The sequence below is a fragment of the Bombina bombina genome, chromosome 6, assembly GCF_027579735.1.
Source record: "Bombina bombina isolate aBomBom1 chromosome 6, aBomBom1.pri, whole genome shotgun sequence".
NCBI lineage: Eukaryota > Metazoa > Chordata > Amphibia > Anura > Bombinatoridae > Bombina > Bombina bombina.
In genome coordinates, this window is record NC_069504.1 from 230,820,755 (window position 1) to 230,845,050 (window position 24,296).

General features: G+C 40.5%; 1 protein-coding gene across 4 annotated transcripts in view; it reads left to right on the forward strand.

The window, feature by feature from the left end:
* PPP1R12A (protein phosphatase 1 regulatory subunit 12A) overlaps positions 1-24,296 on the forward strand; it is an 875,274-nt gene that overhangs the window by 335,385 nt on the left and 515,593 nt on the right. For all 4 annotated transcript variants that reach the window (XM_053716754.1, XM_053716755.1, XM_053716757.1 and 1 more), the window contains exons 6-8: positions 3,938-4,012; positions 5,222-5,310; positions 8,793-8,950. In XM_053716754.1, the coding sequence (XP_053572729.1) occupies positions 3,938-4,012; positions 5,222-5,310; positions 8,793-8,950 (322 nt within the window). The remainder of the gene's footprint in view (positions 1-3,937; positions 4,013-5,221; positions 5,311-8,792; positions 8,951-24,296) is intronic.

Below are 24,296 nucleotides of genomic sequence, written 5' to 3' on the forward strand. Positions count from 1 at the left end.
TAATCTGCCCCCTACCAGCTGAGCTGGAATGAGGGCCGCACCTTCATGCGGACTTAGGGGCTGACTTTGGTTTCTTTAATGGCTTGGATTTATTCCAATTTGAAGAAGGCTTCCAATTGGAAACCGATTCCTGGGGGAAGGATTAAGTTTTTGTTCCTTATTTTGACGAAAGGAACAAAAACGGTTAGAAGCCTTAGATTTACCCTTAGGTTTTTTTATCCCGAGGCAGAAAAACTCCCTTTCCCCCAGTGACAGTTGAAATAATAGAATCCAACTGAGAACCAAATAAATTATTACCTTGGAAAGAAAGAGATAGTAATCTAGATTTAGATGTCATATCAGCATTCCAAGATTTAAGCCACAAAGCTCTTCTAGCTAATATAGCTAAAGACATGGATCTAATATCAATTTTGATAATATCAAAAATGGCATCACAAATAAAATGATTAGCATGTTGCAGTAAGCGAATAATGCTAGATATGTCGGAATCCAATTCTTGTTGCGCTAAATTCTCAGGAATAGGAAAAACCCCTGGAGAAACTACAGGAGGTTTAAAAAAAGCATTTAAACATTTATAAGACTGAACATCAAGAGGACTGGTTACCTCAATATCCAAAGTAATTAACACTTCTTTTAATAAAGAACGCATATACTCTATTTTAAATAAATAAGATTTGTCAATGTCTGAGGAAGGATCTTCTGTATCAGATAGATCCTCATCAGAAGAGGATAAATTATGTTGTTGGTCATTTGAAATTTCATCAACTGTATGAGAAGTTTTAAAAGACCTTTTACGTTTATTAGAAGGTGGAAATGCAGACAAAGCCTTCTGGATAGAATCGGAAACAAATTCTTTAAAATTCATAGGTATATCATGTGCATTAGAAGTTGAAGGAACTGCAACTGGCAATGTACTATTACTGATGGACACACTATCTGCATGCAAAAGTTTATCATGACAACTATTACAAATTACATTCAGCGAAATAATTTCCACAATCTTACAACAAATGCACTTAGCTTTGGTAGAACCGATGTCAGGCAGCAATGTTCCAGCAGAAACTTCTGAGGCAGGATCAGATTGAGACCTCTTGCAAAATGTAAAAGAAAAGACAACATATAAAGCAAAATTATCAATTTCCTTATATGACAGTTTCAGGAATGGGAAAAAATGCAAATAGCATAGCCCTCTGATAGAAAAAAAGGCAAGAGGCAAACATCAATGGGGTATTGAAATAATGAAAAAGTTTGGCGCCAAGTATGACGCACAACGTAACGGAAAACTTTTTTGTCGCTAATAATAACCGGAAATGACACACTCGCGTCACTAATGACGCAACCGTGTGTAAGGCTCCGGCGTCAACTATGACGCCGGAAATTACGAATTTGCGTCATAGGCGTATTTTTGGCGCCAAAAAAATTCTCGCGCCAAGAATGACGCAATAAAGTTTAGCATTTGACGCACCCGCTGGCCTAATACCGCCCGCAATTTGCATGAAGTAGTCAATTGAAAAAAAAGACTAAACCCCAGGTAAGAAAAAAAATTCTTAAATTTTTTTTTATATCCTCCAAATATGAAACTGACAGTCTGCAAAAGGAAATATATGAACCTGACTCATGGCAAATATAAGTACAATACATATATTTAGAACTTTATATAAATGCATAAAATGCCAAACCATAGCTGAGGTGTATAAGTAATAAAAAACATACTTACCAAAAGACACCCATCCACATATAGCAGATAGCCAAACCAGTACTGAAACAGTTCTCAGTAGAGTAATGGTAAATTGATAGTATATCGTCGATCTGAAAAGGGAGGTAGGAGATGAATCTCTACGACCGATAACAGAGAACCTATGAAATAGACCCCCGTTAGGGAAATCATCGTATTCAATAAGTGATACTCCCTTCACGTCCCTCTGACATTCGCTTTACTCTGAGAGGAATCTGGCTTCAACAATGCTGAGAAGTGCATATCAACGTAGAAATCTTAGCACAAACTTACTTCACCACCTCCATAGGAGGCAAAGTTTGTAAAACTGAATTGTGGGTGTGGTAAGGGGTGTATTTATAGGCATTTTGAGGTTTGGGAAACGTTGCCCGTCCTGGTAGGATTGTATATCCCATACGTCACTAGCTCATGGACTCTTGCCAATTACATGAAAGAAAGTGAGTGTACAGGCTGTATAACAATGTAAATTTGCTGTCCCCTCAAAATAATACACAGCCATTAATGTCTAAACCGTTGGCAACAAAAGTGAGTACACCCTTAAGTGGAAATGTCTAAATTGGGCCCAAAGTGTCAATATTTTGTTTGTCCACCATTATTTTCCAGCACTGCCTTAAAGGACCAGTCAACACTACATTTGCATAATCAACAAATGCATGATAAGAAGACAATGCAATAGCACTTAGTCTGAACTTCAAATGAGTAGTTGATTTTTGTTAAATAAATGGCAAAGTTATGTCTATTTCCACTCCCCCTGTATCATGCGACAGCCATCAGCCAATCACAAATGCATATACGTATATGCTGTGAATTCTTTCACATGCTCAGTAGGAGTTGGTGACTCAAAGTGTAAATATAAAAAGACTGTGCACATTTTTTTTTGCATGCTGTATCTGAATCATGAAGTTAATTTCGACTAGTGTCCCTTTAACCATCTTGGGCATGGAGTTCACCAGAGCTTCGTAGGTTGCCACTGGAGTCCTCTTTCACTCCTCCATGACTACATCACGGAACTGGTGGATGTTAGAGACCTTGCGCTCCCCCACCTTCCAATTGAGGATGCCCCATAGATGCTCAATATGGTTTAGGTCTGGAGACATGCTTGGCCAGTCCAGTACCCTCAGCTTCTTTAGCAAGGCAGGGGTCGTTATCATGTTGGAATACTGCCCTGCGACCCAATCTCCGAAGGGAGGGGATCATGCTCTGCTTCAGTATGTCACAGTACATGTTGGCATTCATGGTTTCCTTCAATGATCTGTAGCTACCCAGTGCGGGCAGCACTCATGCAGGCCCAGACCATGACACTCCAACCACCATGCTTAACTGTAGGGAAGACACACTTGTCTTTGTACTCCTCACCTGGTTGCCACCACATACGCTTGACACCATCTGAACCAAATAAGTTTCTTGGTCTCATCGGACCCCACAGGACATGGTTCCAGTAATCAGAGAGTTTGTTGCCATGAGGTGCCATGTTGAACTTCCAGTGACCAGTATGTGAGAGTGAGAACACCAAATTTAACACACCTGCTCCCCATTCACATCGGAGACCTTGTAACACTAACGAGTCACATGACACCAGGGAGAGAATATAGCTAATGGGGCCCAATTTGGACATTTCCACTTAGGGGTGTACTCACTTTTGTTGCCAATGGTTTAGACATTAATGGCTGTATGTTGATTGATTTTGAGGGGACAGCAAATTTACACGTTATACAGGCTGTATTCTCACTACTTTACATTGTAGCAAAGTGTCATTTCATCAGTGTTGTCACATGAAAAGATATATAATACAATATTTTAAAAAATGTGAGGGGTGTACTCACTTTTGTGAGATACTGTACATGTTCTTTATTAATTTACTGTTTTATGTTTGTTTTCTGTAACTGCATTTTTTCCCCATGAGTATTTAACATTGTGTACCCTCTACTCATCTACCCAGCGCTATTGAATCTGGTGGCATTTAGCAAATGATGATGATGATTATACATATCGGAGCATGCACTTGTGAATGATTACACAATCATAATAAAAGACCAATACATAATGAAAACGTTCTTCATTATAATATACAAGTGTACCTGTGCCCAGTACATACTTCTGTATTCTTTGTCCTATTGAAGGATGGTAGCAGGTTTATCTGTTTTTGGTTTATGCATGTTAAACTAAGAAAAAAACTGGAAATATTTTTTTTCTTTTTCTTAGGGTCAAACTGCTTTTGATGTTGCAGATGAAGATATTTTAGGATATTTGGAAGAACTTCAAAAGAAGCTAAATCTGGTTGGTAACTTAGCAGTAAAAATTGTTTAATTTCTTAAATGCACAGAAAACACCTTGGGATTAATATATATAAAATGTTTAGTTATGCATAATAAAACAATTTAGCAATATACTTCATTATTTCTGTCCACATTTCTTGTAATTTAGGTCTGAAAATTGAGCCGTTTCTAATTCTCAGAACATGAAATACACCCTGCTAATTTCTTAAAATTACTCTGTTACATATCTAGCCCTAATTGGCTTTATCAGATAACAAATGCAAAACAATGCATTAGTCTTGTTGTCTGCAGACTAAAGCCGAGATTGGCTGCTCTGAATAAGGCAAATGGCTGAGGGCAGTTTGGCAATTGAAAAATAATTGTAGTAAAAGGATGTTAAATTGCTTTAAGACTTGGCTGATATGTCATTCTAAAGTAACACAACAGAAATGTCTTCTAATTACCAGGTGTTTACTGTCTTGTACTGTTAAAGGGCTTTCCAAGGGTAAAATAAAATGTGCTGTTTTGTTAGAGAGAATACATAAAAATACTTTCTGCATCATCATGCGGTGTGCAAATGGCTGCATTTATAACATTTTTAAAATACTTAACTTTTCTCTATGAAAATCAGACCCGCGATCCACCGCCCGCAGCACATGCTGTAGTTAGCAGATCGATGACGAATCCAGCTTCCTCCAATCCTTGCGTTCTCCCTTTGGCCCAGCAACGATTGGAGGAAGCCAGATTAGTCATCCATCTCCTAACTACATCAGAAGCTGCGGGCGAAGGCTCGCCGGTCTGCTTCCATAAAGAAAGGGCAAGTATTTTTAAAAAAGCTTTAAAGAAAAGTTTAATGAATGAAAGTGTCCCTGTTTTTACTAGTACAGGTATTTTTAAAAACCGGGCACTTATTCATTAAAGAGACTGTAAGTAAAGGGATTTATTTTTTATATGTTCAAATAGAACTTTTATTCATGGTGGTGAAACTTTTTAAAAGGGCACGCACAAAGCGTGCCAATAAATATTAGTATTGGGTTAAAACATCCAGCTATGCTCGCTTTGTTTTAAAATATTGCTTTGACTTTTTATCTCCAAACATATAAAAAGTTATGAATTTTGCATACTATGTTTATTGGCAGTATGACTTCCACAGCTATTTAACTGTATGAATTGACAAATGTAATGTTTTATTAACCAAGTGCTATGAACAATCTTATTACTTACCTTACAGCTGCTTAGTGAAAAACAAGAAAAGAAGTCACCGCTTATTGAGTCTACTACTACTATGGAAAACAATCAATCCATGAAAACCCTAAAAAAGTATGTATTTTTTTTTAATACTAAAAACATTTTGAGCAGTAAAAGGGAACATTATAATAATGTAAAAGTTAATGTATTAGAATGTTAGCTCAGTTGTCTCTTAAAGGGATAGGAAACCCCCAACATTTTCTTTAGTGATTCAGAGAGATTATACCATTTTTAAAAATGTTCCAATTTACTTCTATTATCAAATCTGCTACTTTCCCATGATATTCTGTGTTGATGAGATACCTAGGTAGGAGTCTGGAGCACTACGTGGCAGGAAATAGTGCTGCCATCTAGTGCTCTTGCAAATGGATAAGTTTTGCAAAACTGCTGCAATATAGTGCTCCAGAAATGGGCTGGCTCCTAAGCTTACATCCCTGCTTTTCAATAAAAGAGAACAAAGAAAATTGATAATTGAAGTAAATTAGAAAGTTGTTAAAAATTGCATGCTCTGTCTGAATAATGAAATAATTCCCCCCCCCCTTTAATGGAAGTTTTATAACTAAAACATTGCTCCCTCAAAAAATAATTTTTGGTAAAGTAGATATACTATCTCTAATACAAGCTTAGTGGTCAAAAATAGTTGGTTGAATTCAGAAGAATGTTTATTGGCTATTAAGAACATTATATATGAGTACTTTAAGGGACTAGTCTATTTGAAAACTATTGTCTAAAAAGATAATCTCTTTATTACCCCTTGCCCAGTTTTATATAACCAACACTGTTATATTAAAGGGACAGTCTACATCTATTGTTTTAAAAGATAGATAATCCCTTTATTACCCATTCCCCAGTTTTACATAACCAACAGGTATAATAATACACTTTTAACCTCTGTGTTTACCTTGTATCTAAGCCTCTGCAAACTGCCCCCTTATTTCAGTTCTTTTGAGAGACTTACAGATTAGCCAATCAGTGCCTGCTCCCAGATAACTTCACGTGCACGAGCACAGTGTTATCTATATGAAATACATGAGCTAACACCTTCTAGTGGTGAAAAACTGTTAAAATGCATTCTGAAAAGAGGTGGCCTTCAAGGTCTAAGAAATTAGCATATGAACCTCCTAGGTTAAGCTTTCAACTAAGAATACCAAGAGAACAAAGAAAAATTGGTGATGAAAGTAAATTGGAAAATTGTTGAAAATTACATGCTCTATCTGAATTATGAAAGTTTTTTTTTTTTTTTGGCCTAGACTGTCCCTTTAATATACTTTTTACCTCTGGGATTACATTGTATCTAAGCCTCTGCAGACTGCCCCCTTATCCCGTTTTTATTGTGTGCATTTTAGCCAAATAGGGCTAGTTTATGCATAACTCTGCGGGAGTGCGCACAATGTTCTCTATATGGCACACACACAAACTAGCACTGTGTTGCTGTAAAGAGCTAATAGAATACACTGAGATAAGAGGTGGCCTGTGGGGGCTTATAAACGGGCAGAGATTTAGAGGTTATAAAGTATATTAATATAACAATGTTTGTGGTGCAAAGCTGGGGAATACGTAGTGAAGGCTTATCTATCTTTTTAAACAATAAAAAAAATCAAGTAGCCTGTCCCTTTAAGCACATTATAATATATGATTTTGATTTTCTAGAGAAATCTTTACTGTATTGTCCCTCTCAATAGGGTGTAAAAGCCATTAGACAACCTCCAAGTATTTTGGTCCACCTTTTAACGCTTTTATCAGAGCTGCAGTTTTCAATCATGTACTTTTGCCAGTCTGTTTAGAGCTTTCCATAAAGAATACATATGACCCACAACAAGTAAAGTTTTATATTCAAAGTGTTTCTGTTATGAACACAAGTTGTAAATATACTTTTTAAGGAGTGGTGTAAAGAAGTATATTTCCAATCAAATATGAGGTTAGATGCAGATATAATTTTATTCCATTAACTTTTTAGACTTCATGATTAGTAAAACAAGTGACACCACTGTATGCTAAATACACTGATTGGCAGAGCTTCCACATTGTGAATGGGGAGGGTTACTGAGCCTATATCTCAGCCCAGCTCCAGTTAACATGAGATCCCTTGTTTCACAATTCTATTTGATATTTAGGTGATAACCTTAACAGCAAGCACCTTCACAGCAACTACAGTGCTACTTTGGTTTTACCTAAATGGATAAGTGACTGCTCATTTGGAAGGAAAGATACTTATAAACATTTCAGTGCTTAAAAGTAGGTACCATCTGACCACTTAAAGCAACAGTATACACCAATTTTCATATAACTGCATGTAATAGACACTACTATAAAGAATAATATGCACAGATACTGATATAAAAATCCAGCATAAAACCATTTAAAAACTTAGAAGCTTCCAGTTTAGCTCTGTTTAAAAGGTTACTGGAACACCCACTGCAAGTGGGAAATAGCAGACACTCCCCCTCCCCCTTCCTTTGCATATGAAAAGACCCTTTGCACAAACAGAAGCAAGCTGGAGTAGCTATAAGTCAGTATTCTCCTAAAACTTTGGGGCTTGGTTAGGAGTCTGAAAATCAGAGCAAAACTATCCATTTTTATAAAAAAAAACAAAAAACTGTATGGGCTATATAAATGTATCATCTACAAAACATTTATGCAAAGAAAAATCAAGCTATTGTATACGTTCAAGCTATGTTTTTGTATAATTGTACAATTCTTCCCAAACTATTTTGCCATTTAAAAAAAAAAAATCCTCATAGTATCTTATTATTATTATTATTATTATTATTATTATTATTATCATCAGGTATTTGTAGAGCAGCGATATTCGCATTAAAATCTTTTTTTCTGTCCAAATTTAAATTTCAGACTACTTAACATGTACATCTTTTATAGTTTTATAATTTTGTATTGATTACCAATTCAACCGCACATACCCGGTTTCATGTAATTTAGATCTTTTGAGCTTATAGTGGAAAGAATCGTTCAGCTTAAAATGATTCTTTCCCTTTAATACAAGATGTGGCTGGGTGAACTACACACAATAGTTACTTGTTGCTTCCTCTAATGTGAACAATAATCTATATTCCCTTTCTTCAAAGGGATAGTGTTGAGTATTAGATATGTGCTTTAGTCTTTTTAGTTCTGTAACGAATGTGGAACTAGTCGGCCCCAAGCCACATTCAACTCTTTTCAGAGCCGCAATTATTCTTGTCAAACTGCAACACACTGAGGTCTGAATTTGCACAAATCTCAGTGTTACACTTTCACAACAATAATAGCAGCTCAGAAAAGAGTCGAATGTGGCTTGGGACTGACTAGTTCCACATTCGTTACAGAACTAAAAAAACGAGAGCACAAATCTATTAAATATGCTGTATGCTTTGTTTGTGCTGCATGCAATTTGTACTTGTTGCTCTGTAGTGATTATTTTCATTGTACCTGGCTGTCCCTCCTCCTTTAGTAGTTACTATCTACCTCACTTTCCCTTAGGCAGCTGCTATTTATGTTCTGATTGCTGAAACTATTCCAGCTGTTATGACTAAATTGCATTCATACTTCTGTCATTTTAGTAAAGAAACCTTAATTATTGAGCATGAAAAAAATGTGTCAACAATTGAATCCCTTGAACAAGAAAAAGCTGATGAGGAAGATGAAGGCAAGAAAGATGACTCTAGCTGTTCTAGTGAGGAAGAGGAGGAGGAAGATTCAGAATCTGAAGGAGAAACAGGTAAATTGTATTAACACATTATAGAACTCTTTAGTCACACATTTTATAATTTGAAATTTGTGGTGTTAGATTTTTTTTTTCATACCCACTTTGGGGTATTTACTTAAATTTTAAAAATGATGTATAGCTATCACAAAGCAGATAACTCTAGTTTGAAGATCAATGAAATCTATAGGACACAAAAACAGGTCATACACTCCAGGATTTCCTGCATTTATCTTTGTCAGCTGAACAGACACAATTTTAAGAATATTGCTCCATGATCTTGGGTTAGTCAGTGGCTAAGAAATTACAACTTCTTGTGTAAAATGATTATAGTCTGTAGGGATCCATAACATGTCAAATACTACTCCCGCCATCCAGGAGGAGGCCAAGAACCCACACAAGCTTTTAATCCTCCCTCCTTCAATCTATCCTCAGTTTTTGTTCTTGGCCTCTCAGGAGATGGTTGAGAATAGAGGTGTTCCAGCTAGTTGCTTATGGATTATATATGGGAGCTCAGATCAATATGAATGAGACCCTTTATCCCTGGAATTTATCTTTTAGAGAGAAGAGATTTCCACATACCATACAGAGAGAAGAGATTTCCAGCACTCTGGTACAGGGACATAGGAATACCCTGTTATGGCACAGTATCTCCCTAATGGATTTCAGCCATAACTACCCTAAGGTTTGTCAGGGATATATCCCTTAGCCTCCCCCTGTGGGAATACAGGTATTTCCTCTCAGATCTTCTGCTGTACATGTACAAGCACTGGATGGGCTCTCTATTGGATACAGCTACAAAAGTCTTGCTTGTAAGCTCAGTAGAGGGGTGTTTCTCCTGTTAAGTGTAGTCAGTCCACGGGTCATCCATTACTTATGGGATTATAACTCCTCCCTAACAGGAAGTGCAAGAGGATCACCCAAGCAGAGCTGCTATATAACTCCTCCCCTCTACGTCATATCCAGTCATTCTCTTGCACCTAACTAAAGATAGGACGTGTGAGAGGACTGTGGTGTGTTAAACTTAGTTTTTATTTCTTCAATCAAAAGTTTGTTATTTTAAACGGCACCGGAGTGTGTTGTTTGTTCTCAGGCAGCATTAGAAGAAGAATCTGCCTGAGTTTTCTATGATCTTAGCGGTCGTAACTAAGATCCACTTGCTGTTCTCGGCCATTCTGAGGAGTGAGGTAACTTCAGAACAGGGGATAGCATGCAGGGCCCACCTGCAAGGAGGTATGTGCAGTAAATTATTTTCTAAGGAATGGAATTGACTGAGAAAATACTGCTAATACCGATGTAATGTAAGTGCAGCCTTAAATGCAGTAGTAGCGACTGGTATCAGGCTGATATGTATGTATGTATACTCTGAGGTATTTCTGGGGAATGGAATTTCACTAAGAAAATACTGTCAATATTAAAGTAATATTTGAGCCTGCACTGCAGTGAAAGCGACTAGCAGCAGGCTTATTAATAACACTTCATAATTTTCAATTTTAAAACGTTTACTGGCATGTTAATCGTTTTTTCTGAGGTACTTGGTGATAAAACTTTATGGGCATGATTTTTACCACATGGCTGTCGTTTTTTTCTGCATAAAAACAGTTTACTGAGCTTCCCCACTGTTGTAATATGAGTGGGAGGGGCCTATTTTAGCGCTTTATTGCGCAGTAAAAATTTAGTCACAGTCTTCCTATTTCTTCCACCATGATCCAGGACATCTCTACAGAGCCCAGGGGTCTCCAAAACTAGTTTTGAGGGAGGTAATCAGTCACAGCAGACCTGTGACAGTGTGTTTGACTGTGATAAAAACGTTTATTATTTCAACTGTTATCCGTTTTGGGTATTAAGGGGTTAATCATCCTTTTGCTGGTGGGTGCAATCCTCTGCTAACTTTATACATTTTCTGTTAAAATTTGGTTGTTTTAACATATTTGGTTCATTGTTAATTCAACTGTGTCACATTTTTATGTTTCTTAAAGGCGCAGTAGCATTTTTTATATAGCTTGTAAATTTATTTAAAAGTTTTTTCCAAGCTTGCTAGTGTTATTGCTAGTCTGTTTAAACATGTCTGACACAGATGAATCTGTTTGTTCACTATGTTTAAAGGCCAATGTGGAGCCCAATAGAAATTTGTGCACTCAATGTATAGATGTTACTTTGAATAAAAGTCAAACTTTATAGGTTAAAAAAATATCACCAGACAACGAGGGGAAAGTTATGCCGACTAACTCTCTTCACGTGTCAGTACCTTCGCCTCCCGCTCAGGAGGTGCGTGATATTGTGGCGCCAAGTACATCAGGGCGGCCCATAAAAATCACTTTGCAAGACATGGCTAATGTTATGACTGAAGTACTATCTAAATTGCCAGAATTAAGAGGTAAACGCGATCACTCTGGGGTAAGAACAGAGTGCGCTGATAATAGTAGAGCCATGTCTGATACTGCGTCACAATTTGCAGAACATGAGGACGGAGAGCTTCATTCTGTGGGTGACGGATCTGATCCAAGTAAACTGGATTCAGAGATTTCAAATTTTAAATTTAAGCTTGAGAACCTCCGTGTATTACTAGGGGAGGTATTAGCGGCTCTGAATGATTGTAACACGGTTGCAATTCCAGAGAAAGTATGTAGGCTGGATAAATATTTTGCGGTACCGGCGTGTACTGACGTTTTTCCTATACCTAAAAGGCTTACAGAAATTGTTAACAAGGAGTGGGATAGACCCGGTGTGCCCTTTTCACCCCCTCCTATATTTAGAAAAATGTTTCCAATAGACGCCACCACACGGGACCTATGGCAGACGGTCCCTAAGGTGGAGGGAGCAGATTCTACTCTGGCTAAGCGCACCACTATCCCGGTGGAGGATAGCTGTGCTTTTTCAGATCCAATGGATAAAAAGTTAGAGGGTTACCTTAAGAAAATGTTTGTTCAGCAAGGTTTTATATTACAACCCCTTGCATGCATCGCGCCTGTCACTGCTGCGGCGGCATTCTGGTTTGAGTCTCTGGAAGAGACCCTTAGCGCAGCTCCATTGGATGAGATTATGAACAAGCTTAAAGCCCTTAAGATAGCTAATTAATTTATTTCTGATGCCGTAGTACACTTAACCAAACTTACGGCTAAGAACTCCGGATTCGCCATTCAAGCGCGCAGAGCGCTGTGGCTTAAATCCTGGTCAGCTGATGTGACTTCTAAATCTAAATTGCTTAATATTCCTTTCAAAGGGCAGACATTATTCGGGCCCGGCTTGAAAGAAATTATCGCTGACATTACTGGAGGTAAGGGCCATGCCCTGCCTCAAGCAAAGGCTAAACAGTCTAATTTTCGTGCCTTTCGTAATTTCAAGGCAGGAGCAGCATCAACTTTCTCCGCTCCAAGACAGGAAGGAACTGTTGCTCGCTACAGACAGGGCTGGAAACCTAACCAGTCCTGGAACAAGGGCAAGCAGGCCAGAAAACCTGCTGCTGCCCCTAAGACAGCATGAAGTGAGGGCCCCCGATCCGGAAACGGATATAGTGGGGGGCAGACTTTCTCTCTTTGCCCAGGCTTGGGCAAGAGATGTCCAGGATCCCTGGGCATTGGAAATCATATCTCAGGGATATCTTCTGGACTTCAAAGCTTCTCCTCCACAAGGGAGATTTCATCTTTCAAGGTTATCAGCAAACCAGATAAAGAAAGAGGCGTTTCTACGCTGTGTACAAGACCTCTTACTAATGGGAGTGATCCACCCAGTTCCGTGGTCGGAACACGGGCAAGGATTCTATTCAAATCTGTTTGTGGTTCCCAAAAAAGAGGGAACCTTCAGACCAATCTTGGACTTAAAGATCCTAAACAAATTCCTAAGAGTTCCATCGTTCAAAATGGAAACTATTCGGACAATCTTACCCATGATCCAAAGACATGTACATGACCACAGTGGATTTAAAGGATGCTTACCTTCACATACCGATTCACAGAGAACATTACCGGTATCTAAGGTTTGCCTTCCTAGACAGGCATTACCAGTTTGTAGCTCTTCCCTTCGGGTTGGCTACGGCTCCAAGAATCTTTACAAAGGTTCTGGGCTCTCTTCTGGCGGTACTAAGACCGCAAGGAATTTCGGTAGCTCCGTACCTAGACGACATTCTGATACAAGCGTCAAGCTTCCATACTGCCAAGTCTCATACAGAGTTAGTACTGGCATTTCTAAGGTCGCATGGGTGGAAAGTGAACGAGGAGAAGAGTTCTCTCTTACCACTCACAAGAGTTCCCTTCTTGGGGACTCTTATAGATTCTGTAGAAATGAAAATTTACCTGACAGAGGACAAGTTAACAAAGCTTCTAAATGCTTGCCGTGTCCTTCATTCCATTCAACACCCGTCAGTGGCTCAATGCATGGAGGTAATCGGCTTAATGGTAGCGGCAATGGACATAGTTCCTTTTGCACGCCTGCACCTCAGACCGCTGCAATTGTGCATGCTAAGTCAGTGGAATGGGGATTACTCAGATTTGTCCCCTACGCTGAATCTGGATCAAGAGACCAGAGATTCTCTTCTATGGTGGCTTTCTCGGCCACATCTGTCCAGGGGGATGCCCTTCAGCAGGCCAGACTGGACAATTGTAACAACAGACGCCAGCCTACTAGGTTGGGGCGCTGTCTGGAATTCCCTGAAGGCTCAGGGATCATGGACTCAAGAGGAGAGTCTCCTTCCAATAAACATTCTGGAATTGAGAGCAGTTCTCAATGCCCTTCTGGCTTGGCCTCAGTTAGCAACTCTGAGGTTCATCAGGTTTCAGTCGGACAACATCACGACTGTGGCTTACATCAACCATCAGGGAGGGACAAGGAGTTCCTTAGCGATGATGGAAGTATCAAAGATAATTCGCTGGGCAGAGTCTCACTCTTGCCACCTGTCAGCGATCCACATCCCAGGAGTGGAGAACTGGGAGGCGGATTTCCTAAGTCGCCAGACTTTTCATCCGGGGGAGTGGGAACTTCATCCGGAGGTCTTTGCCCAAATACTTCGACGTTGGGGCAAACCAGATAAGGATCTCATGGCGTCTCGCCAGAACGCCAAGCTTCCTTGTTACGGGTCCAGGTCCAGGGACCCGGGAGCGGTCCTGATAGATGCCTTGACAGCACCTTGGACCTTCAGGATGGTTTATGTGTTTCCACCCTTCCCGATGCTTCCTCGTTTGATTGTCAGGATCAAACAGGAGAAAGCATCTGTGATTCTAATAGCGCCTGCGTGGACACGCAGGACCTGGCATGCAGATCTAGTGGACATGTCATCCTGTCCACCTTGGTCTCTGCCTCTGAGACAGGACCTTCTAATTCAGGGTCCTTTCAAACATCAAAATCTAATTTCTCTGAAGCTGACTGCATGGAAATTGAACGCTTGATTTTATCAAAGCGTGGATTTTCGGAGTCAGTAATTGATACCTTAATACAGGCTAGGAAACCTGTTACCAGGAAAATTTACCATAAGATATGGCGTAAATACTTACACTGGTGCGAATCCAAGAGCTACTCATGGAGTAAGGTTAGGATTCCTAGGATATTGTCTTTTCTTCAAGAAGGTTTAGAAAAGGGTTTATCTGCAAGTTCTTTAAAGGGACAGATCTCAGCTCTGCCCATCCTTTTACACAAACGTCTGTCAGAAGTTCCAGACGTTCAGGCTTTTTGTCAGGCTTTGGCTAGGATTAAGCCTGTGTTTAAGACTGTAGCTCCACCATGGAGCTTAAATTTAGTTCTTAACGTTTTACAGGGTGTTCCGTTTGAACCCCTTCATTCCATTGATATCGAGCTGTTATCTTGGAAAGTTCTGTTTTTAATGGCTATTTCCTCGGCTCGTAGAGTCTCTGAGTTATCAGCCTTACATTGTGATTCTCATCTGATTTTTCATTCAGATAAGGTAGTTCTGCGTACTAAACCTGGGTTCTTACCTAAGGTAGTCACTAACAAGAATATAAATCAAGAGATTGTTGTTCCATCATTGTGCCCTAACCCTTCTTCAAAGAAGGAACGACTTCTGCACAATCTAGACGTAGTCCGTGCCCTGAAATTTTATTTGCAGGCAACTAAAGATTTTCGCCAAACTTCTTCCCTGTTTGTCGTTTATTCTGGACAGAGGAGAGGTCAAAAAGCATCTGCTACCTCTCTATCCTTTTGGCTTCGTAGCATAATACGTTTAGCCTATGAGACTGCTGGACAGCAACCTCCTGAAAGGATTACAGCTCATTCTACTAGAGCTGTGGCTTCCACTTGGGCCTTTAAGAATGAGGCCTCTGTTGAACAGATTTGCAAGGCTGCAACTTGGTCTTCTCTTCATACTTTTTCCAAATTTTACAAATTTGACACTTTTGCTTCTTCGGAGGCTGTTTTTGGGAGAAAGGTTCTTCAGGCAGTGGTTCCTTCTGTATAAAGATCCTGCCTGTCCCTCCCGTCATCCGTGTACTTTAGCTTTGGTATTGGTATCCCATAAGTAATGGATGACCCGTGGACTGACTACACTTAACAGGAGAAAACATAATTTATGCTTACCTGATAAATTCCTTTCTCCTGTAGTGTAGTCAGTCCACGGCCCGCCCTGTTTTTTATGGCAGGTCTAAATTTTTAAATTATACTCCAGTCACCACTGCACCCTATAGTTTCTCCTTTCTCGTTTGGTTTTCGGTCGAATGACTGGGTGTGACGTAGAGGGGAGGAGCTATATAGCAGCTCTGCTTGGGTGATCCTCTTGCACTTCCTGTTGGGGAGGAGTTAATATCCCATAAGTAATGGATGACCCGTGGACTGACTACACTACAGGAGAAAGGAATTTATCAGGTAAGCATAAATTATGTTTTTTCCTTCAGATGGGAAACTTGTATCTTATTTAAGGAAAATTATTTATTTTCAGGTACTTTTCTTAGACCTGTAATTTATTTGGCTGATGTTGCAACTGCTTCAACTTTCTGGTTGGATACTTTGGTGCAACAAGTATCGGATTATGATTTGTTTAGCATTGTTAAGTTGATCAACATGCTAATAATTTGTCATTTTTTTGATATTTTCGCAAATGAGGTTTAATCTATGTCTTTAGCTATTTTAGCTAGAAGATCTTTGTGACTTCAATCTTGGAATGCTAATTTGATTTCTAAATTCCATATTTCTTTTTTTTTCCAAGGTAATCAATTATTTGGTTCACAATTGGATTCAATTCTTCTACTGTTACTCAGGGCTTCAAGATTGAGTTCTAAGACTAAATCTTAAGCTTATATTAGTTTTTGTTCTTACTAAGGAACGGAATCCTAATTTCTCTTGTAAGATGTATCGAGTCCACGGATTCATCCTTTACTTGTGGGATATTCTCCTTCCCAACAGGAAGTGGCAAAGAGAGCACACAGCAGAGCTGTCCATATAGCTCCCCCTCCAGCTCCACCCCCCAGTCATTCTCTTTGCCGGCTCTAAGCAATCGGAAGGGTAAAGTGAATGGGGTGTTAGAAATGTAGTTTTTATCTTCTACAAGCAAAAGTTTATTTTAAATGGTACCGGTGTCTAATATTTACTCTCTAGCAGAAAGGAGATGAAGAGTTCTGCAGGGAGGAAGATGATTTTAGCATGTTGTAACTAAAATCCACTGCTGTTCCCACAAAGGACTGAAGAGTACAAGAAAACTTCAGTTGGGGGAACGGTTTGCAGGTTAGGCCGCAATAAGGTATGTTCAGTCATTTTTTTCTAGACAAGACTGTGATAATGCTAGAAAAGACTGATAATATCCCCATGAGGGAAGGGTAAGCTGTATTCAGAGACTAAGTATGGAATTGCAAGCTTACATAACAGGGCTAGTTTATGCTGGTTGACACTACTTAATGGCAAACGGTTTTTATTGAAAAATATTGTTTTTTGAGACACTTTGAAGGTTCCTTTGGGTTTCTTTCAGGGGTTGTTACCCACATGGCTATTATTAAAACACTTAGGAGTGTTTCTTTAGGCCTCAGCACCGGAGTAAGGTGGGAGGGGCCTAATTTCGCGCCTCAGATGCGCAGTTTATTTGACTAGAAGTTCAGGCTGTTTCACATGGAGGGTCCTGCTGCAGTTTGAGGGCCTATAAGAAGCTTTTTCCCCACAAATCTGGTTCCTAAGGGCAGGTAGGGCCACAGCAGAGCTGTGGCAAGGTGCTGAAGCTTTTTTAACCGGTTGTTGGCTTACTGTCGATACGGTTTGGGCATTAAGGGGTTAACCGTTTTCATTGCTAGTGGTGCAATCTTACTAATGCTTTAGGTACAAACTGTAAAAATTTTGAAAAGTTTGCTGCATTTTTCACTGTTTGGTAAAATTGTGTGCCTTTTTTTATTTCTTAAAAGTACAGTAACGTTTTTTTTTCAAAGTGTGTTTATACTTGATTAAAGTGATTTCCAAGCCTGTTTGTCTTACTACTAGTCTGTTAAACATGTCTGACACCAAGGAAAATCCTTTTTCAATGTGTTTAGAAGCCATGGTGGAACCCCCTCTCAGAATGTGTCCCACTTGTACTGATATGTCTATACACTTTAAAGAACATATTGTTGCACTTAAAAATGTGGCCCAAGATGATTCTCAGACAGAAGGTAATGAGGTTATCCCGTTAACCTCTCCCCAAGTGTCACAACCAGTTACGCCCGCTCAAGCGACGCCTAGCACCTCTAGTGCATCTAACTCTTTTACCTTGCAAGACTTGGTGGCAGTTATGAATAATACCCTCTCCGTGTTTTTATCTAAACTGCCCATGTTACCTGCAAAGCGTGATAGCTCTGTGTTAAGAACAGATTCTGAGCATTCTGACGCTTTAGTAGCCGTATCCGATATACACTCACAACGCTTTGAAGTAGGGGCGAGGGATGGGCTGTCTGAGGGAGAAATTTCCGATTCGGGAAATGTTGCTCCTCATACAGATTCAGATACGTTGGCTTTTAAATTTAAACTAGAACACCTCCGCTTATTGCTCAGGGAGGTATTAGTTACTCTGGATGACTGCGACCCTTTGGTGGTTCCAGAGAAATTGTGTAAAATGGACAAGTACCTAGAAGTTCCTGTTTACACTGATGTGTTCCCGGTCCCTAAGAGAATTGCAGATATCGTTACTAGGGAGTGGGATAGACCAGGTATTCAGTTTGTTCCCCCTCCTGTTTTTAAGAAAATGTTCCCCATATCTGACCCTATGCGGGACTCGTGGCAGACGGTCCCTAAGGTGGAGGGGGCTGTTTCTTCACTTGCTAAACGCACAACCATACCAATTGAAGACAGTTGTGCTTTTAAAGACCCTATGGATAAAAAATTAGAGGGTTTACTTAAGAAAATTTTTGTTCAACAAGGTTTTCTTCTCCAACCTATTGCGTGCATTGTTCCTGTAACTACTGCAGCTGCTTTCTGGTTCAAGGTGCTGGAAGATGCGCTCCAGATGGAGACCTCATATGAGGACATTATGGACAGAATTAAGGCTCTTAAGCTGGCTAATTCTTTTATCACAGATGCTGCTTTCCAACTAGCTAAGTTAGCGGCAAAGAATTCAGGTTTCGCCATTTTAGCGCGCAGGGCGCTATGGCTAAAGTCCTGGTCGGCCGATGTGTCGTCAAAATCCAAACTCTTGATCATCCCTTTCAAAGGAAAGACCCTCTTCGGGCCCGAATTGAAAGAGATTATTTCAGAAATCACTGGGGGGAAAAGGCCATGCTCTCCCTCAGGACAAGTCCTTTAAGATAAAGAACAAACAAAATAATTTTCGTTCCTTTCGGAATTTCAGGAGCGGCCTCGCTTCATCCTCCCCTGCTACAAAGCAAGAGGGTAACGCTTCACAACCCAGGCCAACCTGGAAACCTTACCAGGGCTGGAACAAGGGTAAACAGGCCAAGAAGCCTGCAGCTGCCTCCAAGACAGCATGATTGGGTAGCCCCAGATCCGGGACTGGATCTAGTATGGGGCAGACTCTCTCTCTTCGCTCAGGCCTGGGCAAGAGACGTACACGATCCCTGGGCCTTAGAGATTGTATCCCAGGGATATCTTCTAGAATTCAAAGACTCCCCTCCAAGGGGAAGGTTCCACATTTCTCGTTTGTCTACAGACCAGACAAAGAAAGAGGCGTTCTTACGCTGTGTAGAAGACCTTCATACAGTGGGAGTGATTCACCCAGTTCCAATTGCGGAACAAGGGCTGGGTTTTTACTCAAACCTGTTTGTGGTTCCCAAGAAAGAAGGAACTTTCAGACCAATCCTGGATCTCAAAATTCTAAACAAATTCCTCGGAGTCCCATCATTCAAGATGGAGACCATTCGGACAATCTTACCAATGATCCAGGAGGGTCAATATATGACTACCGTGGATCTAAAGGATGCGTATCTGCACATTCCTATCCACAAAGATCATCACCAGTTTCTCAGGTTCGCCTTTCTGGACAAGCATTATCAGTTTGTGGCTCTTCCTTTTGGGTTGACCACTGCTCCCAGAATTTTCACAAAGGTGCTAGGGTCCCTCCTGGTGGTTCTAAGACCGCGGGGCATAGCAGTGGCGCCTTATCTAGACAACATCTTAATTCAGGCGTCAACTTTCCAAAGAGCCAAGTCTCACACGGAAATTGTAGTGGCCTTTCTGAGGTCTCACGGGTGGAAGGTGAACATCAAAAAGAGTTCTCTCTCCCCCCTCACAAGAGTTCGCTTCCTAGGAACACTTATAGACTTGGTAGAAATGAAAATATTTCTGACGGAGGTCAGAAAGTTAAAACTCTTAACTACTTGCCGAGCTCTTCATTCCATTCCTCGGCCATCTGTAGCTCAGTGCATGGAGACAATCGGACTAATGGTAGCGGCAATGGACATAGTCCCTTTTGCACGGATACACCTCAGACCACTGCAACTATGCATGCTCAAACAGTGGAATGGGGATTATGCAGATTTGTCTCAAATATAGTTGGACCAGGGGACCAGAGATTCTCTTCTCTGCTGGTTGTCTCAGGATCACCTGTCTCAGGGAATGTGTTTCCGCAGACCAGAGTGAATCATCGTAACGACTGACGCCAGTCTGTTGGGCTGGGGTGCAGTCTGGGACTCCCTGAAAGCTAAGGGCTTATGGTCTCGGGAAGAAGCTCTTCTCCCGATAAACATTCTGGAACTGAGTGCGATATTCAACGCTCTTCAGGCATGGCCTCAGCTAGCTGCGGCCAAATTCATCAGATTTCAGTCGGACAACATCACGACTGTAGCTTACGTCAATCATCAAGGGGGAACAAGGAGTTCCTTAGCAATGATGGAAGTAACCAAAATAATCAGGTGGGCGGAGGATCACTCTTGCCATCTCTCAGCAATTCACATCCCAGGAGTAGACAACTGGGAGGCGGATTTTCTAAGTCGTCTGACTTTTCACCCGGGGGAGTGGGAACTCCACCCGGAGGTATTTGCCCAGCTGACTCGGCTATGGGGCACTCCAGAATTGGATCTGATGGCGTCCCGTCAGAACACCAAGCTTCCTCTTTACGGGTCCAGGTCCCGGGATCCCCAGGCGGTGCTGATAGATGCTCTAGCAGCGCCTTGGTCCTTCAATCTGGCCTATGTTTTTCCACCGTTTCCTCTCCTCCATCGTCTGGTTGCCAGAATGAAGCAGGAGAGGGCTTCGGTGATTCTAATAGTGCCTGCGTGGCCACGCAGGACCTGGTATGCAGACCTAGTGGACAGGTCATCTGTGCCACCATGGACACTACCAATGAGGCAGGATCTTATAATACAGGGTCCTTTCAAACATCCAAATCTAATTTCTCTGCGTCTGACTGCTTGGAGATTGAACGCTTAATTCTATCAAAGCGTGGCTTCTCTGAGTCGGTTATTGATACCCTGATTCAGGCTAGAAAGGAAAATCTACCATAAGATTTGGCGAAAATATCTTTTTTTGGTGCGAATCCAAGGGTTACTCATGGAGTAAGGTTAGGATTCCCAGGATTTTGTCTTTTCTCCAAGACGGATTGGAGAAAGGATTATCGGCTAGTTCCTTAAAGGGACAGATATCTCCTTTGTCTATTCTTTTACACAAACGTCTGGCAGAGGTACCAGACGTTCAAGCGTTTAGTCAGGCTTTAGTCAGAATCAAGCCTGTTTATAGACCTGTGGCTCCGCCATGGAGTCTGAATTTAGTTCTTTCAGTTCTGCAAGGGGTTCCGTTTGAACCTTTACATTCCATAGATATTAAGCTTTTATCTTGGAAAGTTTTGTTTTTGGTAGCTATCTCTTCTGCTCGAAGAGTTTCGGAGTTATCTGCTTTACAGTGTGACTCACCTTACCTGGTGTTCCATGCAGATAAGGTAGTTTTGCGTACCAAACCCGGTTTTCTTCCTAAGGTTGTGTCTAATAAGAATATTAACCAGGAAATTGTTCCTTCTCTGTGTCCTAATCCTCCTTCGAAGAAGAAATGTCTGTTACACAATCTTGATGTGGTTCGTGCTTTAAAGTTCTATTTACAAGCAACTAAGGATTTCAGACAAACAACTTCATTGTTTGTTATCTATTCTGGTAAGAGGAGAGGTCAGAAGGCGACTGCTACCTCTCTTTCCTTTTGGCTGAAAAGCATCATCCGTTGGCCTATGAGACTGCTGGCCAGCAGCCTCCTGAAACAATTACTGCTCATTCTACCAGAGCAGTGGCTTCCACATGGGCTTTTAAAAATGAGGCTTCTGTTGAACAGATTTGTAAGGCAGCGACTTGGTCTTCGCTGCATACTTTTTCCATATTTTACAAATTCAATACTTTTACTTCTTCGGAGGCTATTTTTGGGAGAAAGGTTTTACATGCAGTGGTGCCTTCCGTTTAAGGTACCTGTCTTGTTCCCTCCCTTCATCCGTGTCCTAAAGCTTTGGTATTGGTATCCCACAAGTAAAGGATGAATCCGTGGACTCGATACATCTTACAAGAGAAAACAGAATTTATGCTTACCTGATAAATTACTTTCTCTTGTGATGCATCGCGTCCACGTCCCGCTCTGGCTATTAAGTCAGGTAGTTTTTTTTGTTTAAACTACAGTCACCACTGCACCCTATGGTTTCTCCTTTTTCTTCCTAACCTTCGATCGAATGACTTGGGGGTGAAGCTGGAGGGGGAGCTATATGGACAGCTCTGCTGTGTGCTCTCTTTGCCACTTCCTGTTGGGAAGGAGAATATCCCACAAGTAAAGGATGAATCCGTGGACTCGATACATCACAAGAGAAAGTAATTTATCAGGTAAGCATAAATTCCCCAAGTAACATGTTTATAATTGGAAGTTTTCTTTATTCAATTTAAGCCATTTAAAAGATCAAAGTCAGCTCCCCAAATTTGCATGTAGGTGCGGTTCTTATTCCAGCTTAGCTGGTAAGGGGCAGGTTAAGATTTTTTTAAATTTGTTTGGTTCAATTCGGTCCAAACTTCTTAGATTTGGGTACAAAATATTATTCAGAGTAAAACCGCCTGTGAGAAGTCTTTTTTTTCTCTAACATATTCCAGCTATTCCAGTAAGGCTCACACTTTCCTGAAGTGTGTTTCAGACCTCTATTTATTGGGTACTTGTGAAGCGAGGCTGGTCACCCGTTGGGGCTCAAGGCACTGCTCAGATCTGGAGTTTTCTGGGGTATTTATACCAGTTCTATTTTAGGAACAGGGTTTGGGGGTTTTATTCAAAACTATTCATTGTCCCAAAGATAGAAAATCTTTTTGAATTGTCATATAAGTGTAACTTCTTTTAGAATTGTGTTTATATGGTCTATTCTGCCTTTTGGTCAGTGAGGGCATTATTTGTTTACAATAGATACAATAGATGCATATCTTCATTTTCTGTTTTCATTCAGATTATTTTCATTTTCTGAGATTCTCTTTTTTTGACAAGCATTACCAATTTGTTGCTTTTCCTTCTGGTTTAGCGACAGCTCTAAGAATCTTTTCAAGGTTCTCAGTGTTTCCTTATTTGGACGGTCTCGTTGTACTGGCTCAGACTTTTTGTTCTGCGGAATTTCATACAATTCAACTTTTGTTGTTTCTTCAAGACATGGTTAGAGGATCTTTTTATCAAAAGCTCCTTGATTCCTCAGACAAGAGTCACCTTTTTTAGGTTTCCAGATAGATTGTGTCAATGTCTTTGTCTCTAACAGACAAGTGACAATTTTATTGGGTTCCGTTTGTCGGAACCTTCAGTCTCTATTATTTTCTTCAGTTGCTATATGCATGGAAGTTTTAGGTCTCATGGCTGCAGCATTGGATTCGATTCCCTTTGCTCATTTTCATAGGAAACCTTTCCAGTTTTTTTATGCTGAATTAATGGTGCAGGGATTCTAGGATATCACTTTTTATATCTTTGAATCCCAATGTTCAACTATCTTTGACTTGGTGGTTAGATCACCATCATATAGTTCTACGGGTCTCTTCGGTTCATTTAACCTGGACCTTGATCACTACAGATGCGAGTCTTTTAGGTTGGGAGGCTGTCTGGGGATCTCTGTCAGCACAAGGGGTTTGGAAATCTCAGGAGGCGAGATTACCATTCGATATTTTTGGAACTCCGTGCATTTCTCAGAGTTCTAAAGTTTTGGCTTCTTTTTTAAGAAAGAGACGTTTATTGTTTTTCAGACAGACAATGTCACAACTGTGGCGTATGCCAATCATCAGGGTGCGACTCTCAGTCCTTAGGCTGTGAAAAAAGTATCTCGGATACTTGCTTGGGCTAAATCCAGCTCCTGTCTAATTTCTGCGGTCCATTTCCCAGGTATAGACAATTGGGAAGCGGATTATATCTGTCAATCAAGCTTTACATCCGGGAGAATGGTCTCTTTACCCAGATGTGTTTTTTTTTCAAATTGTTCAGATGTGAGGGCTTCCAGAAATAGATCTGATGGTATCTCATCTAAACAAGGAACTTCCCAGGGGCCTATTCAGGTACGGGGATCCTCAGGCGGAAGCAGTGTATGCATTGACACTTCCTTGGAGTTATCAATCTGCCTATATTTTTTCGCCTCTGGTTCTTCTTTTTAGAGTGATTTTCAAAATCATCAGGGAGCAATCTTTTGTGCTGCTGGTGGCTCCAGCATGGCTGCACAGGTTTTGGTATATGGTTCTTGTTCAGATGTCCAGTTGCCAGTCTTGGTCACTTCCTTTAAGCCCAGACCTTATATCTTAACATTCGTTTTTTCCATCAGGAACACAAATTAATAATTTGATGGTATGGAAATTTAACGCTTAGTACTTAGTCATAGAAGTTTCTCTGACTTAGTGATTAATACTATGTTGCAGGCTCGTAAATCTGTGTCTAGTAAGATTTATTATCGAGTTTGGAAGATTTACATCTCATGATGCTCTTCTCATAAATTCTCTTGGCATTCTTTTAGAATTCCTAGGATTTTATAGTTTCTTCAGGATGG